Here is a 22,423-nt window from a genome sequence, read left to right on the forward strand (position 1 = left end):
TTACAATAGAGCCTCCTGTTTGGGTTCTGTAGCGTTCTGTAGCTGAACTTGATGTAAAAGATTGCTACGATTTACTTCCTTCCATGAAATCAAATGATTGTGGCAATTTCTACTGAAGTGAATAGATCTCACAACAAGATTTTGCCCTTTTTAAATGTGGATATGACCAGGCCTTTACTCACATATTAATAATTGTCAATAGTTGGAATTGAGAAATGTTTTCTGTAAAATACTGTATATCTCAATTCTATGTAGCACATTCAACACGCAGATACTTTAACATTTTTAAATTTGTGCTGTCTTACAGGGAAACTGGTCGATGTCACAAAAAATTACAAGTACATGTATTTTTGCTGTGGAGCTATTGTGATTGTAGCAAGTATTTGGCTCTTCATTGGAAACTTCATTAACTACAGACTCTTGGAGCGTGAGCGCAAACACGCTGAAATGTACAAACGGACTGAGACAGAAGATCCAGACCAAGTTCAGGATCAGAAGGGGTCTGATGGGGAAGCCCAGGCCTCTGAGGAGCTGGTAAACAGGAAAAATGAGGAACCTATGCAGCGGGAAACCAACATCTAGATCCCTCTGTTCTGCCAACAGCTCACCTTCACCTCCAGAGCAAACCTTGCAACACTTTCAACCATGATCAAACTGAGCTCCCAGCCAAGAGGTGCCTCTGGGTGTTCAACCAGGCTCAACCTGGGGTCCTCTGCACTTCTGTAAAACTAACTGCCAAAGCAACACTTGTGTTGTAGCTGTGAGGAGTAATATCTGTTTGTCAAAGAGCATCCGCTGTGACTATAAAGGAAATATTAACCTGAGAGAAAAGTGTAAGATACTGTATGCATGTGAAGAGGCTAAAAGTCAGAAAATGTTTATGGAAAACAGTGTCGTACTAACTAACATTTTCTTTCTTGCCACGTTCACCTCATATCGGATTTACTGTCAATACAAGACTGCAACTGAGGGACTAATACCTTCACGACTGATACCTAGTTGTAGTTAGAGACAGGATATGGGATTATCGTTTCTCTAGGAACTCCAAAATTGTGTCAACTAAGAGCAAACAAAGTAGCAAATCCATAGATGTTGGCAAATAATTAGGAAATCGGTCACTCTAAGACAATCAACTCTGCTTAAGAAAAGTATTATCTGTGTTTAGTCATTTCTGTCCCAACAAGTTAAAATATTCCAAGTAGCAACAAGCGTCATTCTGTCTTTCCTCCGGTGTCTTCCGATATGACGTGAATGCAGCATCAGCGTGTTGCCAATGTTCCAACAGCACCAGCAAACTGAGTTCACAGGTTCAAAATGAGATCTCTCCACAACACACGGAAGTCTTGGTAAAGAAAAATGGTTCAATTAAGAAGAGGACACAGTGAAAGATTTCTTGATGGTAAGAAAGACCTTTCTGTGACTGAAAGGTCACTGGGTAAGAGCCAGTTTTGTACAGCATCGGTGCGTTCACACCACAAGCAACATGGTTTACGTGTTGCATTTTTGATGAGTTGACAGAGTGTGGCAAGTTAGAGGCTCTGAATGTACCAACTGTACACTCAGATCAGAGCTAATGCTAGCTATTGCTAATTCGTTAGCATAGAAAATGAACAGATACAGAGATTCAGAGATTAAGCATCAAACTTTAAGATGTCTCGTAGTCAAAGACCACAACTTTAAAGCTTTCAGTGGTTGGTCATCTGCTCCTATTTTAGTCTAATGTTCCTGAAATCACATCGATAGGAAACAGTGGAGGAGCTTGTGATCTGGCTTCGATGCTGGCAGCTGTTGAGAAACTTTAGTTGAGTTTCCCTGGTTGCTCAGCTCTGTAGGAAGCAAAAAACTTCTTATGACTTGTTTCATGTGTTGCTTGCGCTGTGAATACAGCGTTAGCAATGTCAGTGCACTGGAAATGGTTGATCCATGCGGCGATACGTGTGGAGCAAGAATGCAAAATCCTAATTGCAGTGTTTCATATGGCAGTCAAGTGTGCTAATATTCCCACTTCCATAAATAAAAAACAGATGTGTTCACAGCTGGTGACGCTGGTGCCCACGTATTATGCTGCCCGCCTGAGCACTGTAACATTGTGTAGTAAAAAGCTGCACCAATGTACCACTTTAATACTTTCTATCAAGTCATTAAATGGAAGTTGTCACATGCTCCATATTGCACTCATATACAGTATGCTGCATTAAAAGAGAAATGGCCATACTTCTCCCCAAACATCTTTGTAAAACTGCTGCAATTCAATACATTTAATTATGGTTGAATGTAATTTCCTCTGTGGGCCTTAATAAGGTATTAATGACCAAAAGCCATCTGCATAATAGTGGTTTTACTACACAAACAGCCCCGTGAGCAACATACTCTCTCATATTTAAATGCAGATATACAGGGAAATGTATTTCTTGTGGTGAGTTTAACAGTCCCTTCTATTATACATTGCCTTAAATGTGATGTAATGTGGCGACAGTTGTACAGTGAATACTTGATAGTATTATATGAAGCTGATACACCTTTGTGTTAAATGTGACCCACTTCTTTTGCTGTTAACTTAACAAGAAATCAATGTAATCTGCTCCATTTGTCTCCTAACATGTACTGAAACATTAAAACAATGGGATGCTGTTGTTCTATGTACTCTCTCCATTAACTAACATCTGAAGGAATAGTACTGATACTAATGAATGCTAATCAAGTCCACTTGTATTGTCGTATTGTGTGCATTTACATGTAATGGGTGAACATATCATATAACAGTTTAACTGTCTGTCACTATAAATGTCAATATCGTTCAATATTCTGTCCATTCCACGTTAATTTTTGTATATGTCACCCTACTATAACCTGAAGCTAAGCGCTGACCAAATGGTGTCCTGTCTCAGATGCAACAAAGCCTGACACATTTTAATAACAAATGCTGTTTTGTTTTGTTTTCTTCAAACCAATCATGAATGAAAAGAAAATGTTGTCTATTTTTCATCCTGCATTCAATGGTTGAATGTGTATTCAGACTCATGAAAATAGATTTCCAGCTGTGCAGCAGTGGCTCTCAACAATGTACCATCTTTACCCAAGACACCAAGTCACAGAGGAAATGCTGTAAATGAGATCAATCAGATTTATCCTCTGAGGGTATCGGTGGACCACTATTGAGAGCAACTGCTCTGCTATTTACTGTTAATGAGATCACTTTGAAAGATTTTCACAGTATTGTGTTCTTAATTTTCTGAAACACTTGATCTGAGCTTGCTTTTGGACCTGGACTAGGTCTCAAATATATTTCCATATGGAGATGAGCCAGTCTGTTTTGAAGCAGCCCCAACAACATATAAACAAACCCAGGTTGTCATTACTTTATTAGGCCTTATTTGTTGAGGATACCGCTCATTAGACACTGACTTAATCTGTTCATGTAGCTACGTAAGCTCCCAAGATGCACTTTGGTCACCAGCATTTCATGCTGATATTAGTATTTTCATGTATTACCATGTCTGTACCTTCCTAATGAATAGCATTAATACCTTATGAATGTTGACTTATCCTGCTTGCACTTAATTAGTGGAAAGAGGGACTACTTTAATTCACTATGCTCACTGTGCATGATGACTCTCAGTGAGGGAAACAGACTGCTGTACAATCACTTTCTACCAAATAACGCTGCCCCCTGCTGGTGTAAAAGCCACCTAGACCAAAAGGTAAAGCCAAGCTTACCTTTCAATACACTAGTTTTCATAGATTATTTTTTGTCAAGCCCATATAAGGTTTCAGTTTCATGGGTAATGTAAATGCATCTGTGCTTTATTTTTTATTTTATTTTATTTTATTTTTTTGGTGGGGGTATTGTCAGTATGAATATACTTTCTTGGTATTTATATGTTAAAGTACACAAGTATAACAAACCACAACCCTGTAATGCTTTGATGGAACTAAGGGGAATATCACTGAATTTGAGCATTTGTTTTTCAAGCCATGCAGTTTTGTTTTTCTCTATAATCAGTAATAAGAACAGAGTAAAAAGAGTGGGTTATTCCTTTTGCAGATAAGAGTAGAAATAACAGCAGTGGTCCAGGGAGCATATAGTCCAACATCTGCAATGGTTCAAAGCAGCGGTTCCCAACCTGGGTGTCAGAACCCCAAAACGGGTGGCTGGATAAACCTAAGGGGTCATGAGATAATTAACACAATGGGAGAGAATCACGAACAGGCTGTTTTTTTCTGTAATTGCTATTTTCTTTTGAAATACTGGATAGTTTATCTCCTGAGGCCTCTAAAAAAATATTTGCATTTCAGAATCTGTATACCATATAAAATTTGTGGGTCATAAGTAAATTTGTTTTATTTTGAAGGGACATAAATCAAAAGTTTGGGAACTGCTACTTTAGAGGTCCCCAACATCCCCCATGTCATTTGTTGTGTCTATATGGGACATCACATGACATACACTAAATTTTGTGGTATTCTCCTTATTATACATCGTACTGTAAAACCATGAAGTGTTTGTCCAAATCTAAGCAATACATTTGTATGTATTTTGGTACAAAATGTTTATTGTAAGAAGAAAAGGAAATGTGTTATAATAATTGAATCCAAATAGAGATAATTAAGAATGGATTTAACATGCACCAATAGCCTTATTAATTCTATTGCTTAGGATCGCATATATTTTGTGTTTCTTCTCTTTTTATAGAGATAACTGTATTCAGAAAGTTTTTGATTTTGATGATGGCTTAAGACCAAATTTAGCGGAGAGGTTAAAATTAATTAATTTATTTACTATTAATGTTTCTGTGAACACACATAACTTTTATTTAAAAAGGAAATGTATGTTCACTGGCTGAAAATTGTTATATTAATTGATATATAGCTTGACTGTTTTTTTGTTGTTGTTTGTTTATTTTATGATGTGTGAAACCGATACACAGAACGTTAAAGGATTTAAAGTTTGTAAGGGCCTGAAAGAGATTGTAAGAGATGTTCATTTTGGATACATGCTAAATGTTAAGTGAAAACGTGGCATAGTGCCACCATTTCTGTTTTTCAGGGTTGTCTTGAAAAGCACTTAGCAGCTAACACTCTCAGCGTCTGACTGAGTTTAGCTGATAGAAATGACAGATTGGAGTTTCAAACATTCATACAGTTTCAGTCATGAAGGAGACATCGTGATTGGTTGAGTTTATCATTGAAGAAAAAAGCTAAGAAAACACAGTTCTTGTAAACTCAATGGAAAAAAGTGATGTGTCTTAGAGACATTAATTTAAATTATGCTCTGATTTTCAGCTTGTTTGAATTATGTGTTGTTTTTAAAATCTCTCCCCGCTGAGTCAGTGCGATAATTTCTGCCTGTAAAGTGTTTGAACTCAAGTTAAGTAGAACGAAATTCCAGTCTGCAGGATGAAATCCTCCAGCATATACGAGACTTTCATTTCTTCTCGTCCATGTGGTGAGAAGATCAGTGTTGGTGTTGACTGTATACAAGGTGTTTTGCTACTGGAAGGCTGTAGGACTGTCAATAACACCTCTGGCTGTTAAGCTAACTGTGCCTTACTGTGCTACACTGACCATTATAAAAAGCTCTTTGAGAACACAGGAAACTTGATATTGTGTTGCTCCAACATATAAGCTCATTAGTTTGTCCTTGCTCCTACTCATCTGTATGTTTACAAATCACTGCACTCTCTCATTTTATGTAAATAATCATTGTGTAGCTACCAATCCAGAATCCACTTGTGTCTGCGTCTTCACACATTAACACATAAGAACAAATAAGCTGCAAGAATGTGTAACACCATATGTAGTCTAATTATTACTAAATTGTTATGTCTATGGTGCATTTACTGTATATTGTGTTCATCGGACTTTGTACACATAGTTAAGGATGCAAATATTTCTGTGTGAACACATTTGAGGATGGTCGTGTTCACATGTTTGGACCTCTTTACTGTAGTTTGTCTCAGAAGTGAACTCAGTCCATTATGTCCTTCCAGTAGCAGACGTACTGTGTGCTTTCTCATCAGGGCAACTCTACTGTATGGCATTAAAGCAATTTTTCAGATTGTGTCAGTCTTTCCACTACCTCTGCAGCCGTCATGTCAGAACGAGGAAAAGTACCACACGGGTATAGAAAACTGATATGTTTTTTTTTGTAATTGTAATATGAAAATATCGCCTATCACAGTAGCAAATAAATAAAGTATATATCCAAACAAGCCTTTGTCACATGACTGTTTATAAATGTATGGTTTGACTGGTGTTTTATGTCTTAAATTTGAACCAAGCTAACGTCTTGTCCCCATGCTCAGTATATAAAACATGACTTCATCATGTTTCATCTGAGTTGTACTGTCGAGGGGAATATTATACACATTATACACATATTAGTTTGATTATAAGAATAAATGGAAAATTAAACAAGTAAAATACCCAAAGAAAAATATTCAATATGGTTTTTGTGGTCAACTTGAAATGTCTACTAAACTGACCATGTTCAGTCAATTGCTTTCAACAGTTGCTTATAAACACATATACACCAACATTACCATTCATTAGGACTTTGTGTTTTTGAGCATCTGAATATTTATATAATTTGCATTATTTAAATTATTTATTTATACAATATCTACTCTACTTTTTGCTCTGTTTTTGTCTCCACCAACCCCTGACAAAAAGAAAGGCTACCACTAGCCAGTGCAGCGGAGCTAGCTAGTTGCAAACTGTATCTGTGTGTTGTGTAGTGCTGGGCTTTTCATGTACAGTGGGTTTATTGGTGCGTTTTTACTGAAAACAGCTGCCTACTGCGTCTGGAAATGACTTTAACGAGAGCGGTGAGATTGACTCAAAACAGTAGTTGTTGTGGCCCATAAACCAACACAATGAGCTTACAGACGCTAAAACTCTCATTAGAGCTGAGCAGTGATGCAGAAGTGGGTTAGGGGTGATAATGCTTTCTGGGTTTATGTGGACACTTTAACATTACACATAATCATTACAGCCATTGTAGATAGAGATATATTGAATTGTGCATGTTTTAATAGAAATGTAGAATTTGTATTTTATTGTTACCGTTGTGTGTTTGTGGTTGATTCTACCACAGGGGGAAGCCAAAGTTGGACATTTTCAAATTCTAGTGGTGGCTTTAATTAAGATTGGTTACAGTTAGGATTTTAAAATCCCACAGAGGTACTTTATGGCTACACAGACAACAACCCAGAGAGCCCGATCCAAACACACTGTATACATCTCTACTCAAGCAAATAATTACAGTGATACACTATAGACCATTGTGGCACACCACAGAATAAATCTGGCCAATCTGCCCACAGAATTTCAAGCCTCACAGGTTTTTTGAAATAGCTGGCTGACGGAGAGGCAAACAAACAAACCACCAAATAAAAACAGAAGTTCCATGGTGCAGATAATGATCTTTTAGCAAGTCAGCACAAAGCATGATCATTATCTCTGTGTGTGTTTCCATTAACAGTCAGCACACGAGATCACCTGGATGGGACCAGCAGCTCTCATTACACTCAAAGTGCAACTCCTCCTGCTCTCTTCCTGCATCAAACCCACTAATAATTAAGCACCAGTCTGTCATTAATTCTGCCTGGCGTTCAATCCCAGCCCATATTTTAAAGATGCAAAGCAGACCACCACCACCCCTCCCCTGTTTCTCATTAGTATGCAGTGCTTTGGCGGAGCTGTGCGTGCCGATGATTGCTGGAGACCCTCAGGCAGAGTTTGAGGCTTGATTTTAATGGGACGGTGAGGGTCAACAGAGAGGAGAGAACAATGAGCCTCTCCAGTTCCCTGTGATCGGCGTTTCAGCAGGACCGGGCACCCTGTGGGGGGTGGGGGGTGGGGGACCTGTTGGGGTTTGAATGCAGAAGAAGTTGACCTTCAAAACAGTGTCAAACTCTATTCCCTGTAAAGCTGCTGAGTTTCATGGCGGCTGCCTTTGATTCCTGGCAGTTGGCAGTGGTCTGTTGCATTGGCATCCAGGCCGACCACACTTCACTAACAATGTTGTGATGGTAGGTTAAATACTAAAGGGACGCCGGCGGCTCAGTGGAGATGTTCAAATTCTTTTGATGTGGCAGTGAGCTGGTAAAAACATTACAATTACCTGCTTCCAATAGCTTTTATTCCTCTGATTTCCTGTCACATGTGCTGCCTGAACATGAAAACAGAACTATATCTTTTTTTATATATATACTGGAGGTGTAGCATCTTAAGATTTCTCTTGCTTTTTCTAACTACTCAGATTAAAACAGGCTAAAACTGTGAGTAGGGCTTGTAAAGGGCGTGTTTTGTCTGACAGCATCTGAAACCACCTTCCTTCATAACGCTCTGAAATGTGATTCTTCCAGGACTGATGAGAGCAATAACCCTGAAACTGTTCTTGTTGAAGAGAGGAAGAAGGCATACAGTAAACAATAACAGCAACACTTGGAATGACAGCATGCAGCAAAACCTAGAAGCAGGAGAGACACCACTGGAGCTAAGAAGGGAGAAACTTGCACTTGCCTATTTGGTCAGGTTAAAGGGAAGTGGGAAAGAAAATCCTGCTAAAGAAACAGAGTTCACCAGGTGTTCCCTAGTCATTAACATTCCCCCATGGTTTTACCCAGAGGTAACGATAAACATAAGTATTCTAGAAAAGAAAAAAGAATGGGGACTGAACGGAGTGGGAGTTGAAACAAACATTTACCTGAGGAATAATTAGTAAAACTACCCCAAGATATACAAGGATCCAAGAACAAGCAAGAATGTATAGGAATTGGTGTGCATGTCTAAGAATTTAATATAGCCATCTCTGTGCATAGACTCAATAGACGTTCTGGAAAGCATACAATCGATAACATCTGTTAGAGAAGATCTGATCATTGAACTTTATCATAGTTGCTAAGACTTCACAGTGGTGGTATTGATGTTCAGTTCTGTTGGGTGCCAGCACATGAAGGGGTGAAAGGGAATGAGTGAGCAGATCAATTGGTAAAAAAAAAAAAGCATCGCTAATGGAAATAGCAGTGCCAGTTCCACTTGGAAAAAGAGAGGAAAAAGCTGTGATTAAGAAGAAAAGAAATGGAGGTATGGCAGAAAAGGTGGGAGGAAGACCAGGGGCTTATCACAAAATTCAAAAGTCATAACAAAGAACTATAAAGAAAGGAACAGAAGGGAGGAAATCATTATAACAAGACTCAGATTAGATCACACTGGATTAAATGGCACTGTATTTGTTTTGGGTCAAAGGAACACGGACGAGTGTGGGGATTGCGGTGGTAAACAAAACGATGAGCACATTATAATGCACTGTACAAAATATGACACAGAGAGGGAAATATTACATTATGAAGTGGGATAGGCGGGACAGGAGTGTAATTTGGCAGGACAGGAAGAGGGGGTGAGAGACACCAGAAAGACACTCTTTACTTTCTTAAATAATACTAGATTGGTGGGTAGAATTTAAGAGCTGATATGATGTTGCACACTCTTGTACAGTAGGTGGCGGTATGCACCTTAAAGTTGTTTGCATCCGGTAGTAAACTCAGAGAAGTAGAAGAAGAAGAAGTAGAAGAAGAAGATGGCAGGAAATGCAGGTGCAGCAACAGGTCGGCGGCGACTTGTGGATAAAAAAAACACACCATGGCAGGTGTATGTATGTACGGTGTAGATATTTTGTATTTGACACGGATCATCAGGGACAAGTTAATGACAACGAAAAGCCAGTATGCAAACGGTGCCGCGGGAGGAAACCCCTCAAACTTCTCTAAGCAGCTCAAAGCGGGACATCTGCATCTGTACACAGAATTCAGGGTGAGTGAGTTTCAGTTGTTAATTTTATATTAACAACATGTCCTCAAATGTTACTGTTTGTTTGTGAATTGCGACAGTTGACATCTGTTGTAGCAATTTTCCACACACACAATGGCTTTACAATAGCTATCTATCTTGTTTAGGCAAAAAGTTAGCTTGTTTAGGCTATCATTATCTTGTTTAGGCTAATTTTAGCTTGTTTAGGCTAACATAGCAACAGCTCATAACATGAGCTGCATGCTCACAATAGCAGACTACGGTCCTCACTGTTCAGTCTGTTAAAATATGACGCTGACTTTATAAATTAACATTTTCACACCATGGGTCTGTCACCTTTTTAGTCCGTGTAAACTACTGCTTGCACACCGACTATATGGAGGTGTGTGCGTGTGTGTTAGCACACCGTGGGCAGCAGCCTCTGTTGTTTTCTGTTTTTTGCTGTGGTATTGATAACGACAACCAAAATTCAGGTGTCATGACATCCCTAGTCACTACAGTGAATTAGTTCATTTCAAACATTTCCTGGCCTTTTAATATTGCTGTTTTGGATGCATTTGTCACATCTAATCGTTGTTTCAACCTCATTTCATAGCGTATTTTTGACATGATACGCAATGACATAGCCTACTATCTAAAAACTGAGCTAAATTGTACCTTTAACGTCTCAACTTGTTTTCTTGCTGAGAGGGGATGAGCAGATTAATACTGCTCACACCTGTCTGTTAAATCTGAGGCTGCAGCCAGCAGCAGTTAGCTTTGCTTATCATTAGGACTGGACACAGGGAAACCTGTAAGTTGACTGTCTGAACTATTTCCTGGCCAGGTGCAGTGAATGTCTGCTTTCTCATTAATCTGCAAATCAGTTTTCACTATTTCTGTAAGGCAAGAATACTTGACATGCTGCAAAAGTGCAGGTTCCAGCCTGTTTCTGTGTATCAGCGCTCATTGAAGGGCTCCCTTCATATCAGAGGTGGATATCCAACATGTACAAAGCCAAAACTGTCTGCTTCTAGTATTACAGAATATGTACTGAAGGTATAGCAGGGGATTATTTGACCTGGTAGAAAGCTGCTCTCCAAGCATCATTTTGAAACCCTGTTATCGCTCTGCACACAGTGAATGTCCAAATGAAACCAATAAACGGCGGCCCGAGGCGTTCTGACCCAAACTGGACCTCAAAACCGTCATGCCCAAAAGCTACAAGCTGCTCTAGTGTCTCAACAAGACACACATTAACCTTTCCTGCGTTATTTTTCTGTGGAGATCTCCCACTTTGAAGTGCTTCCATTTAACCTTCATTTAACTTTTGTGTCATGCACTCCCAGGCGCCCCATTTTGACAGCGGAAGCCTTTAGAAGTCAGAAAAGGCCTGCGGCTATAGATGGCATATCAGCACATCTGTCTGCTCCGGCGCCAGGTTGTGGAGTGAAGAACTGGCTGTTCATTCTGCCGCTCACTGACTGGATCTCAGTGAAGCTCAGTGTCAAGAAGACGCTTTAAAAAGGCATAATCCTGATCTTACAGGGGCAGTTTTTTACTGGAAATTCTATAAACCCTCCAACCCACCAAAAAATATGAGCTATAGCATGAAAAAAAAAAAACCCTTTCAGACAATCTCATTTTAATCTGTGTAATTGTTTTTTCCTATTTGGATGCATCTGAACAAACTGAACAATTATCACCTTAAAGTTGTTTCATTTCTGGTGAACTAACAAATGTAAATACAGTATTCACTCTGCTTTTAGCTCTCTTTTTTGTCTCCAATAAACACTGATTGAAATATCTGGCTAGCTGCTAAATCCTACACTATGTTTACCAGCTAGTTGCTAATTTTGTCTGTTTAGTGCTGGGCAGGTAGATTTCTTTTATTTCCTATAGGTGACTGTTCACTTGCCAGATATCAGTCAGGTTGAGAAAAGTTAGTATCACTCTTTTAATCGAGGAAGATCCTAACAATTTCTGTTCATACTGGCTCTCCAAAAACTTTAAAAAATAATTCTTATTATGACTTTGAAAACATTTGGCCTTCACTATGTTATTAATCATTTTTAAGTATTTTTCCTACACACCATCCTATGTAGTTGCTTCAGATACTGTTCTATCCTACCTACTCTAACATATGCTCATACCTGAGTGTTTGTTGATACAGCTGTTCCCTTATTTATAATTTTATTTATTATGACTGTTAATTCGTTTAGCATATCGGTATGAGTCACTGCAGGTGACAGACCCTGTCTTTGCTTAATCTGAATGGAGAGAATCCGGTTGGATTTCTGCAGTTTTAATGGCTCTGTAATGTACTTATTATCTAAACAAGTATTCACATGGAGAGCTTTGATTCGGGTTACACAGCCGTGACGTGTGTGTGTGTGTGTGTGTGCGTGTGCACGTGTGTGCGTGTGTAGCATCATCCGGCACTGGAGGGAATAATGAGTCCGGAAGGAAAATGGTTTTTGAGCATCTGAGGTTGTGACAGGGTTTCGCGGGCTTGAGCAGAGATAAAGTCAGACAGTGAAGATCTGCTTTACTGCTTTGATCTGGCCTGCCTTCCCACTTAACTTCTGATGACACTGCACTTCGAGGGGGCACCCGGAACGTGAAGCGTTTCCTCTGACGCTCTTGATTTTGAGCCTATCTGGAAATGCACGGCGTCTCAGCTGCTTAAGAGGCAGGAATGAGGGAGAAACAACTTACTGATACAAATGTGAGCCAACTCATCCTGTGTTGCTGCTCAGTTTCTGTGAGACATGCCTGATTCTGTACATTCAGTGTATGAGCTTCTTTTTTTTTTTTGCATGACTGTGTGCCACATTACAGACACAGAGCGACAGCCTGCACGTAGAGGGCACTCTTAGCTTGGTTTTCTCTGCACTCCCTCCATGTAATGCCACTGGGAAGTTATTTATAGAGGCTGGCTTCAAAGGAAGGGAGAGCAAGTTTTATTGAGGTGATTTTGCTTTTGTGTGAGATAGAAAAGATGGCCCGGTGTCTTTCGTCTTCAACTTTACAGACTGCCTTTACATTTCTTGATCTCTATCATTTAGGAAAAGAAAATTATACAGGTTTCCCACACGTCCTGGAAAACCTGGAAAACAGTTGACCAGTTTCCATCATGGAAAACACATAAAAATAAGAGAAAATGTCCTGGAAAATATTGTCTATAATATCCTCTTGTTTTTGGGCAATGTTATGTTCAGGATCGTGTTGACGATCAAAAGGTAGGCTAGTTTATTGACAGCAGTAATTTGAATAGGCTGCTATCTGTCTTGGCAATGCTGTAAACGCACCCCACATCACATGTGCGCAGGTTGGATGACTGCACAGTTTATTTTAAATCAGAGTTCCACATATAGGAACATTTTGGTGCATGGCGTGATTCCTGTCTGTCATATAAACTACATCATGTAGAGTGGGAACCCTGTTATAGAATGCTAAATGCTGAATATGATAACTCTATAAAGTCTGAAATGTCAGCATACATTTACTCTGAAAGGGGGTTCGTGTTTGATTTTAGACAGTTTAAAAGAACAGACTCCCATCATCACACAGACTTTCTCTGGCTTTATTGATAGTGAGTGGGAGGCCAAATGTGTGGACTCTTGTCAGTGCTGAGGGTGATTTTTTTTTTTTTTTCTTTTTAAAGTTTATGGGCAGATTTTGTGCTGCAGAACTCTCAGTGTGACTTTGAAATAAGCCTTGGGTTAAAAAAGCTCAAAAACAGTAAGTAAGCTCTTTTGAATCAATCATCGTCAGCTTTCATGTCACTGTCTGCAACAAGCCCCTACAGACATTGGTTATAATGGTTATCAGGTTGATCAGGTGTATTGATTTCAGAAAGAGTCAGCTCTCCAAAGTTCCTGATGAAATGTCCAAGCTTAGACATCATCACAAAACCACACACAAACAAAGCCATAGACAAGAAGACTGGCAGCTTCAACGGTTGAAATGCCAGAATTTATGTTCATAGGTTTCAAAAATATCTCTCCCTGGCAGCGTGTCCTTGTTTTGTTCTTGAGTTGGTTTTTTGCTTCACAGGGAAATTACAGTTTAATAACTAACGAGCAGATTTTACATCAGAGTCTGACACATTTCCCTTAAAGTCACTAGTTTGTCATGTTGTGAGAAATTAGGATTATAAATGACTTCGATCTCTGCTAATTTTACAGAAACAAGCCAGTTACTTTCATTTCTTTATCAGTTGAAATGCTTTTCATATGTTTGTTCAACATGTTCAAAGAGCTGTTTTCTACTCAACTCATTAATGTTCCACAGATTTTAGCCAGTGATGGAAATAACTGTGTACAGTTGCTCAAGTATTTTACTGTAATTTTGATTTACACGTACCTACTTTTTCTACTGCACTTGTTTCAGAATTAACTCCACCTCATTGATTTCACTTATGATGGAGTAGCTTTGTAATGTAGCATTGTTGCTGTATTCAACAACAAGCTATGAACATGACAGTGACACCTTTTTAAGTTGAACTTAACACATCCAGCAGAAATATCAGGCTCTTAAGCTGCTGGATTCATCAGTTAGTCACTCAATTTGTCTGTCTGCTGGACTGGACTATTTGGTGCTGAGCAGGATGTGTACAGTTGGTATAGTGTCTATACCAGCTCCATTAGTGCCATTCCTGCAGCCGGTCCCAGAGGATAAGTCCAAGTATGAATTTTTTCCCCAGTCTGACTGTGCAGCCTTACTAGCTGCTAAAAGGCTTCAGCTTGACTCAGAACTGTTTTGTCTTCTCCTCCATGTGTAACTAACTTGATGACTACATAATGTTACATGTCTGTTTTCATTACTGAGGGTATAGTAGAAATGATAAGGTTAGCTTACTTGCTGTTACCATACTATGAATGTCTTTGACAAAATGTTGCTATCGCTTCGCTAGCTGGTTTACTGCCAGCACCCCTGTGGAGCTAATCACAGCAATGCTAGCCTGGGATAATGGTTGTGGCCGGTTCGTTTGTTGTTGGCTCTCGTGCACGCAGGGTAACTTTATTTAGTTATGCTGGTGTGATTTGTGGTCAATTTCACTGGGCTTCATAACACCTCGCTAACTGAGAACATGAGGGGAGGTGTAGGTTAGGAAGTCTTTGTTTTGCTCTGAGGTGCTGTTGGTGTAGTGCGACATCTGGTGGCAGTAAATATATAACCTGAAAACACTTATTTTAGCTTGTTACCTTGCATCTTTAATAAAGAGCAAATAAATATAAGCTTCCTATTAACAACAGAAAACCAAGCAGCTGAGTTCATCGGAATTGTCAAAAATGTCTAATTATGTATGTGTTATGAATTGTTATTTGCAATAATGGCACAGTAAGTTAAAATCTCTCTCAAAAAAAAAACCAGGGCGACGAGACAAGGATACTCAACAATATAATAAAACAATCATAATATTGAAGGAGACGGTAAAGTAGGACAGGCAGGAGCTGGCGGGACAAACCAGGAGCTGAAGAGAGCAAACAGCATAACAAATAAGACCAGAAACAAATAGGACGAACACACCATTAAACATAAAGCTACAGTATTTGCTGACATCAGAACATCAGAAAACAGAACAACGTCTGCAGACATGGCAGTGGAAACTCATTTTGAATTGACACTGCATCACAGGGTAGTGTTTGTATAACCTTTATTTAACCTGGTTTGTAGACGATGACAGCTGGACAGGAGGAAAAAGCAAAGAAAGCAAAGTTGGGAAAAATTAATAAAGTAATGATAACTAATTTTTCAGTTTGTGTTACTGCAGCATTTCACCATCTGAGCCACACAGACCACAGAGGTCGACTGGCTGCTGGAGCATTGCTCTGCTATCTCTAAAACCCCATGCCTGGAATTAATTTTAGACCATCACACACAACTCGAAGATAAATCACACCTAAAACAGAGGGAGGGAAAAATCAACAGACAAACAAAAACAACAGATGACAAAGTCTTTTGTCTGCGTTTCACATGCTGATGTCATTAATCATGTCCTTCAACCCGACTGTACGCAGATAATTTACTCAGCTGCCAAAGTTGGGCCTAAAGTAGGGCACCAGTTTTGGTATTTAATTACAATCAAACTGCTGACGTCCAAACGAATATGCTGCAACTCACAGCAGTTTCTCTGACGCTTGTCTCACCAGCAGCCCTGCAAAGACACCTCGCACTGCCTGTTTCTGCTATAATTTACTCCTCGACTATTTCACATAACCACAAAAAGACACTGTGATCCTGAAAAACCTTGACTCACAATGTGGCTTATGCATGTGAATTAACATAATTATTCGAGTAATTAACTGGTAGCAGATGTACAAATATTGAGGACTGAAGCAAGCACAGATCTTGGCTGAATTCTGATCTGTCTCTCATATAATTATAGTCGTCCGCCCTGCAGGAGCATCACTGCAGGAAGTTCGAATCCGCAGGAAGAGTTCACTTCAGGCTCAGGTGCCAGCACGTCTCCAGCCCCTTTCCATATCGCTTCTTTCCACCTCTCAGCTTGCTAAAGCCCATCCAGCTTCACTTAACGTCACTTCACATCATCATATAGTGATTCCTGACCGTGCACTCTTTGCATGAATTCCGGAAGATTTGAACTGATGTTTCCCACGTGTTCCTGAAATGCAAACACAGGTTTAAGCAGGACACGAGGATGCTTTAATCACAGAGTGATCTTTTTTGATGAGCAGGCCGCCTCCTGACCTATCACACTGCAGGCAGCTATACTTAGGCATGTCCTGTCTACGGGGCAAGGTTACCCAGAATTCATACAGCAGCAGGTTGCATCTTTCATGCCATGACGTGAGGTAAGAAGGTCACCTGTCTGGGCACCCAGTCAGACTGTGGACGAACAAACACCAGGTTTTCTCTTGGAAACGAAACTTCAGCAGATACTCATAGACCTCTGAGGTTGTAATTCATCACACGCCTGATATTCTGTCTTTTTTTTTTCTTTTTTGTGCAAGGTAGCTGTATAGTACGGCTGTGCTTCTTCATAGATACAGTTTTCTTACAATAGTATTGCACGTCCTAAAGCACCTGAAAGCTTTGTGTTGTCTATTTCTCTATAACTTCAAATATTTACAATAAGATATCCAACAATAATAATAAGGTAAACTTTCGTATTTTTGCTACTAATCAAATAAAAGTATAGGCATGGCCATTGGCGAATTGTCACAGTTGTACCATTTTTATACATTTACGGACACAGGATTGGACATAACCAAGAAGAAAACAAAATAGCAGTGGACGGAAACAAATGAGGTTTTATTTGAAACAATGAAATTTTAAATTAGTCATGCATTTTCACAGAAACTGAGACAATTTGTGTCCCAGGAAGGAATATTAATTTCCAGAGACAGTCGCTCAAAAAAGACAACAATCCCGGGAAAACCAGGGCAGGTGGCAACTCCAGTTATCACATGAAAAACCAATCTACTCACCAGTCCACCTTTACAGCCGCACTCCGTTTACATTAGTTCTTGTAGTGGCACTGAACATTGGTAGCTGACATACAATTTGAGGTGTGAAATAGTTCAATATGACACCAGCAGAGCTAAAGCTTTAGGGAGGGCAGTTTAGCTTAGCCTCTGGGAAAAATGACATCAAGGACAAATGTTACCACGGGACTCATATTGAAGAGAGCAGCACCATCACTTCCTTTCTCAAAGAGAATTGAATTTGCAATTTCAGCATATCTTTTTGCTAATCGTCTTCCCCTAATTGGCAGAAGTGGAAGCCATTTCACTGTAATGAACACCTCTCTGCTCATTATGTGAAGAACAATAGAGCATAAAAATGAATCACTTTCAGTGTGTTCCCCAAATTACCTCACAGATAGAGCACTTTCCCTGCTGGCGCACTGAATCCCCCCAGCTCCGGCAGCAACATGCTTCTTAATGGCGGAGCGTGCAAGCTGCTTTAGGTTAGGTAGCATCGATGACTCACCCTCCTCGAGTTTACTCCACAGGAAGAGGAGGACCAACTCTTTCCTTCAGCCTCTTTGCCTTTTGTGGATCTGATGTTCCTCACCCATTAGCTTGCCTGACGGTAACACTGCCTCCCTGCAGACCCGCTCCCACTCAGCTCGGCTCAGAGAGGCCAACTGTGGAGTTGCAGCAGGACCTATGTCAGAACGTGTGTTAGACAACGCCCACACAACATTTAAAAATAGTTTGAACAATAAGCATTGAAGGAATATCTTATTAAAGTTTAAAGGAAGGCCGTCCAGACCTGCTCAACAAAGAGAAATGGAGCACAGTTGTAATCAAAAGTCAGGAAATAACATTATTATAAGCACAAAGACCAAATATAAATGTATGAACATACTGAAATGCAGATAATACAGGTAATGAAAGTGATATTTGGTGATGTATCTGCTAATTTTAAGTTTAAAACAGCTGTGGCACTGCATGTATTACGCGTCACTCTTCATCTGAAAGTCAAAACTTCCACAGCAGTTCAGGTTTTAAACATTTAAAGACCCAGTTAAATAAGTTGTTATTGTCCCTGCATTAATTTAAATATCATTAACAAATATATATCAAACAAATCATTTGAGTATTTATATGTCACATTTTCTCTTTCCCCTTCCTGTGAAATGTTTAAATATATATTTTTGTCCAGTCAAATGCGATTTGGGTGACGAGTGAACCCCTCCATACTCGACCAGTGGTTGTGTTGTAGTAGCCACCAGAGTTACGCCATGGTCTGAGGTTTTTGTTTAAATATCATACTTGGCAAACACTTTGTGGAATTGTGGAATTTGTAAAGTGGTCGGTACAGCTTTCATGCAAGCTAATTTGTTTATTCATTTTTCGAGCCATTATTACACTGTGGTCTTACAGACCTCACTGGTTTGGGTTTGGCAGTGTTGCTTTATAAGTTTTTATTTAAAACTAAAGTTACAATGAAGGAATTTCATAGGAATTGATTGAATGTTATGTAGGGGTGAATGATCTGGCCAAAAGATCATATGACAAATTTTTGGGTAGAATTGTAATCCATGATCTTAATCACGATCTATATCTTGTTTCTGCTCTGATTTTATTGTGAAAGTCCTCTGTCCTTGTGATTCGTATCTTTCCTCTATTTTGGCGTGTCTTTCAGATGTTTGCGCGCCACTACTATGCTGTCTTGTGTTTACATGTTGTGTCATAACCAATCACACTTTTTGCTTAGTTCATGTGGAGTATTCGTTTCGACAGCACTGTTATTCATTTATTCATGAGGTGCAATATGGAAGTACTACTTAACAGCTAACAATGGGCTAGTTAGCAGCAACTTAACTTTAAAAAAAAAAATCTAAATATAGCACTTTTTAATGACACGATCATAGTAGATCATATACCAAAGTAGGATCGTCCACGATACAATTATGGGTTGTTGTTATTTTACTCCAGTGGCATTGAGCTAATTCATCTGACAGAATAAAGAAATGCAGCAGGTTTAATCCGCTTTGTTATTGTGAGTGTAATTTTTTATTTCATTTTTTTACTAAAGACAGTGTTGTGTGCTACTTCACTGATTATGTCAGTAGTACAAGAAGACAAGCGTGCAGTTTAATTTTGCGAGCGGAAATGGTTCAAAACATCACAAGATACCAGAAAAAAGTTGTTACTACTTTGCTGTATCAAAAAAGCAAAAAGCAACAAAAAACAGTGGAAACAGACTGGAAACAGGCATACGTGAATCATGTGACTTTAACGTCCAGTGAAGCTTAGATCTGCCAACTGGTGCCTGACTGAAAAATTACCACCACTGACTGTTTAACCCAACTCCTAATATTCGTGTAATGGTAGCTGATGAGATGCACATTACATTAGAATGAAAACCAGCTTGTGTCTGTCTTTCCCTGCAGGTAGCAGACCCTCAAGACTCTCAGTTTTATTAGGACTTTAGAGGCCACTGCAGGATGTGTTAATAATAGCTTATTCATCAGACACAGGAAATCTGAGTTTGACCAACTGGTAGATCTCAAATTAAAATCAAAATTAAAATGTCACTCAATTGGTCCAACAAGAAGAACAGTAAGACCTTGAGAGAAGGTGATAATTGGAATATTTATGGTTCTGACAGGAACAACACATTCACTGTTAAATTATTTGAATTGGCACAATAAGCTGGTGAGTTTTAGTTGAGACTGAATTGTTGACATTGAATTCCTGTATTTGATGTATCTTTCTCTTCTGATAAAACTCCACACAGCCTTGTTTGTGACTACAGTTGTTTCCAAACTATCTGCTGTACATTTCAGTGGACACACAAAGTTCGAGCAGCTGCTATTGTAACCAGTGTATTTACACTGTAGCTGCAGTGGCAGTGAGGTAAGTGACCAGAGATCATAGCTTGGGGGCCTTGTTAGCGCCGTAACCTGTGGTCATGAGACAAACTCAAAGGACAGGCTACACAGACAGTGAAAGCTCCTCCACCCCTCCAATGAGTCTCATTTTGTCATGGCAGAACTTGACGTGTCCACGGGCCAGAAAAACCTTTATGCTGCAAACAGGTTCCGTGAAGCCTCCCTCCCTGAGGCCTCGCTATTCCTCAGAAAACCTTCCTCCGCTCTGAAAGACAGCTCTGCATTGAAACATGGAAATATGGAAACGTACTTCCCTTGCTCCTTCCCCTCGCCAATTTCCATCTCACTGAAAGACTTTCACTCTGTACAATAGAGTTCCCTCTTCTCAGTCCTGTTCTCATCAACAAACACTCTATAGCAACTATCCTCTTATTATATCTCATGAATAATTTAGGGGGCAACTGTTTTGTTTCCAACACACAACTGTTGTTGTGCAGCAGTGCAATAATTCATCTTTCAGAGCTGATTCATGCTAATGTTATGCTGCTGTTGTTCAGGCAGGATTTGTTTCTGGACAAACTTTTTAAGTCTGATCTGATGGATGGATCTGAATTAGATTAATGTTTTATTTTACCTTTATTTTACCAGGCAAGACATTAAGAACTATTTCTTGTTCCCAAAGACGACACTTTGAGGAGCTGAAGGGCTGAAACCAGCTGACACTAGCCTGAATGATAACATATACAGGTTTTGACCTGGCCTTGTTTTAATAAAAAAAAGTACTTGTGCGTTATTTGACGTTGTGCGTACATTAGTATGTTATCATAGCATGATGAGGGCAGTTTCGGCTGGAGGGACGGACTAGATGAAAAGATCACAGGATTATGAACTACATTAGTCATTAGGATACAGTGTTTGGAAACAATGAATGTCTGTACAAAACAGTAGACAGATGGAGAGAGAGATATTTCAGTCTAACTGACGTTGCCGTCCCTGTAGCCACACCTCTATCTTGGCTACATATATAGTCTTATTAGCTTTAAAGGGAAACTGGTTTATTATGACTTTGTTTTTATTTTGATAGTTTTTGCCATTGGTCTATTGGTCTATGATAAAACTGTACAATCTGAAGTATTTGTTGAAATGGGGCAACATACAGGTTGTAAATGTAGCCCTGTGGCTATTATTTTCATTCATTCATATACAGATATTAAAATGTTTGTGTTGTTAACCAATAATAGTTCATGAAGTGTAAATATGTTTAAAAAGTCATTTCGTATACAGTTAAAAGTCAGAGATAAAAGGGTGGTGTTAGTTTTAAGATCCATATGATTGACCACATTTGTTTGTGGGGTAGTGAAGCATCTCTTTAATCTCTCATCTTTGAATGTATGTAGCCTTAGCCAATCCTGTCCTCACCTTGTTCAGGTAGGAGGTGCTTAGCATCCCTGACGTGCCGCAGCACATTAGCGACAGCCGAGGCTGTGTTATCGGCATCCGAGCTGGATAGCTGTAGATTGTAAAGTAAATAAAATACTACTAACTCCCAAGACGGACGGAGAGTCGTCCCCTGGTTTATGTGTGAGAACTCTGAGAAGCTGCCAGAGGTAAATTCATGTGTTTTAATGTACTTTGTGCTGTTGTGTAATTTGTAATGTGTTAAAGACGAGCTGAATTGCTAATCGCTGTTAGCCTTTAGCTTAGCCTGCTCATAGACTAGCCTATGGTTAATTCTGCATTGCAGTTAGCAATTGCTAATTTGTTTAAGACCTACTGTTGGTTTTTCGCCATGAATAAGCCTGTAACTTAGTTACTAAGAAGAATTATGTGATTCAGGACCGGACATTTGCCATAAGAGGGAGAGAGTGAGGACCGGGAGAGCCCTGGACCTTTGGAGGGAGACTGTAGCTGCTGTACTTGAACGTGGCTCACCGCACTGTGTTGCTGCATGCTCCATTTGCTTGCCGTTGAAACTGCACCTTGCCTTTTGCCCCTTTTCCATCTTATTCTCTGACTGTTGCTGGACTCGTGAGTACACCATTAACACTGTGCACGTGCTTTTATTTGTTTATGCTGGTTAAAACCAAGTGAAACGGCCATTCGTTTTCGGCCTCCACGCTCACAAGCATCGACCAGGCCTGCAACGTTTTCTTTACATTTAATAGCCCTGCGTGAATGTGTGTGTGAGTGTGGGCTGTGGACATTTGAGTTTATTTGTTTATTAGATTTCACATTTTATCATTGGGTTCATCATTTGTGTGTCAAACCTTCCAGACCAAATGAGAGTTTTGAATATTTTTATCAATGCATAGGCCT

At 39.5% G+C, this 22,423-nt stretch overlaps 1 protein-coding gene across 1 annotated transcript in view; it reads left to right on the forward strand.

The window, feature by feature from the left end:
• The window catches only part of LOC130163396 (monocarboxylate transporter 2-like), a 31,261-nt gene extending 25,049 nt beyond the window's left edge, over positions 1–6,212 (forward strand). Inside the window, exon 7 of the mRNA XM_056367571.1 lies at positions 308–6,212. Coding sequence (XP_056223546.1) covers positions 308–582 — 275 coding nt within the window. The 3' untranslated portion in view covers positions 583–6,212. The remainder of the gene's footprint in view (positions 1–307) is intronic.
• Positions 6,213–22,423: the final 16,211 nt, after the last annotated feature.

The sequence above is a fragment of the Seriola aureovittata genome, chromosome 22 (genome assembly GCF_021018895.1).
Source record: "Seriola aureovittata isolate HTS-2021-v1 ecotype China chromosome 22, ASM2101889v1, whole genome shotgun sequence".
NCBI lineage: Eukaryota > Metazoa > Chordata > Actinopteri > Carangiformes > Carangidae > Seriola > Seriola aureovittata.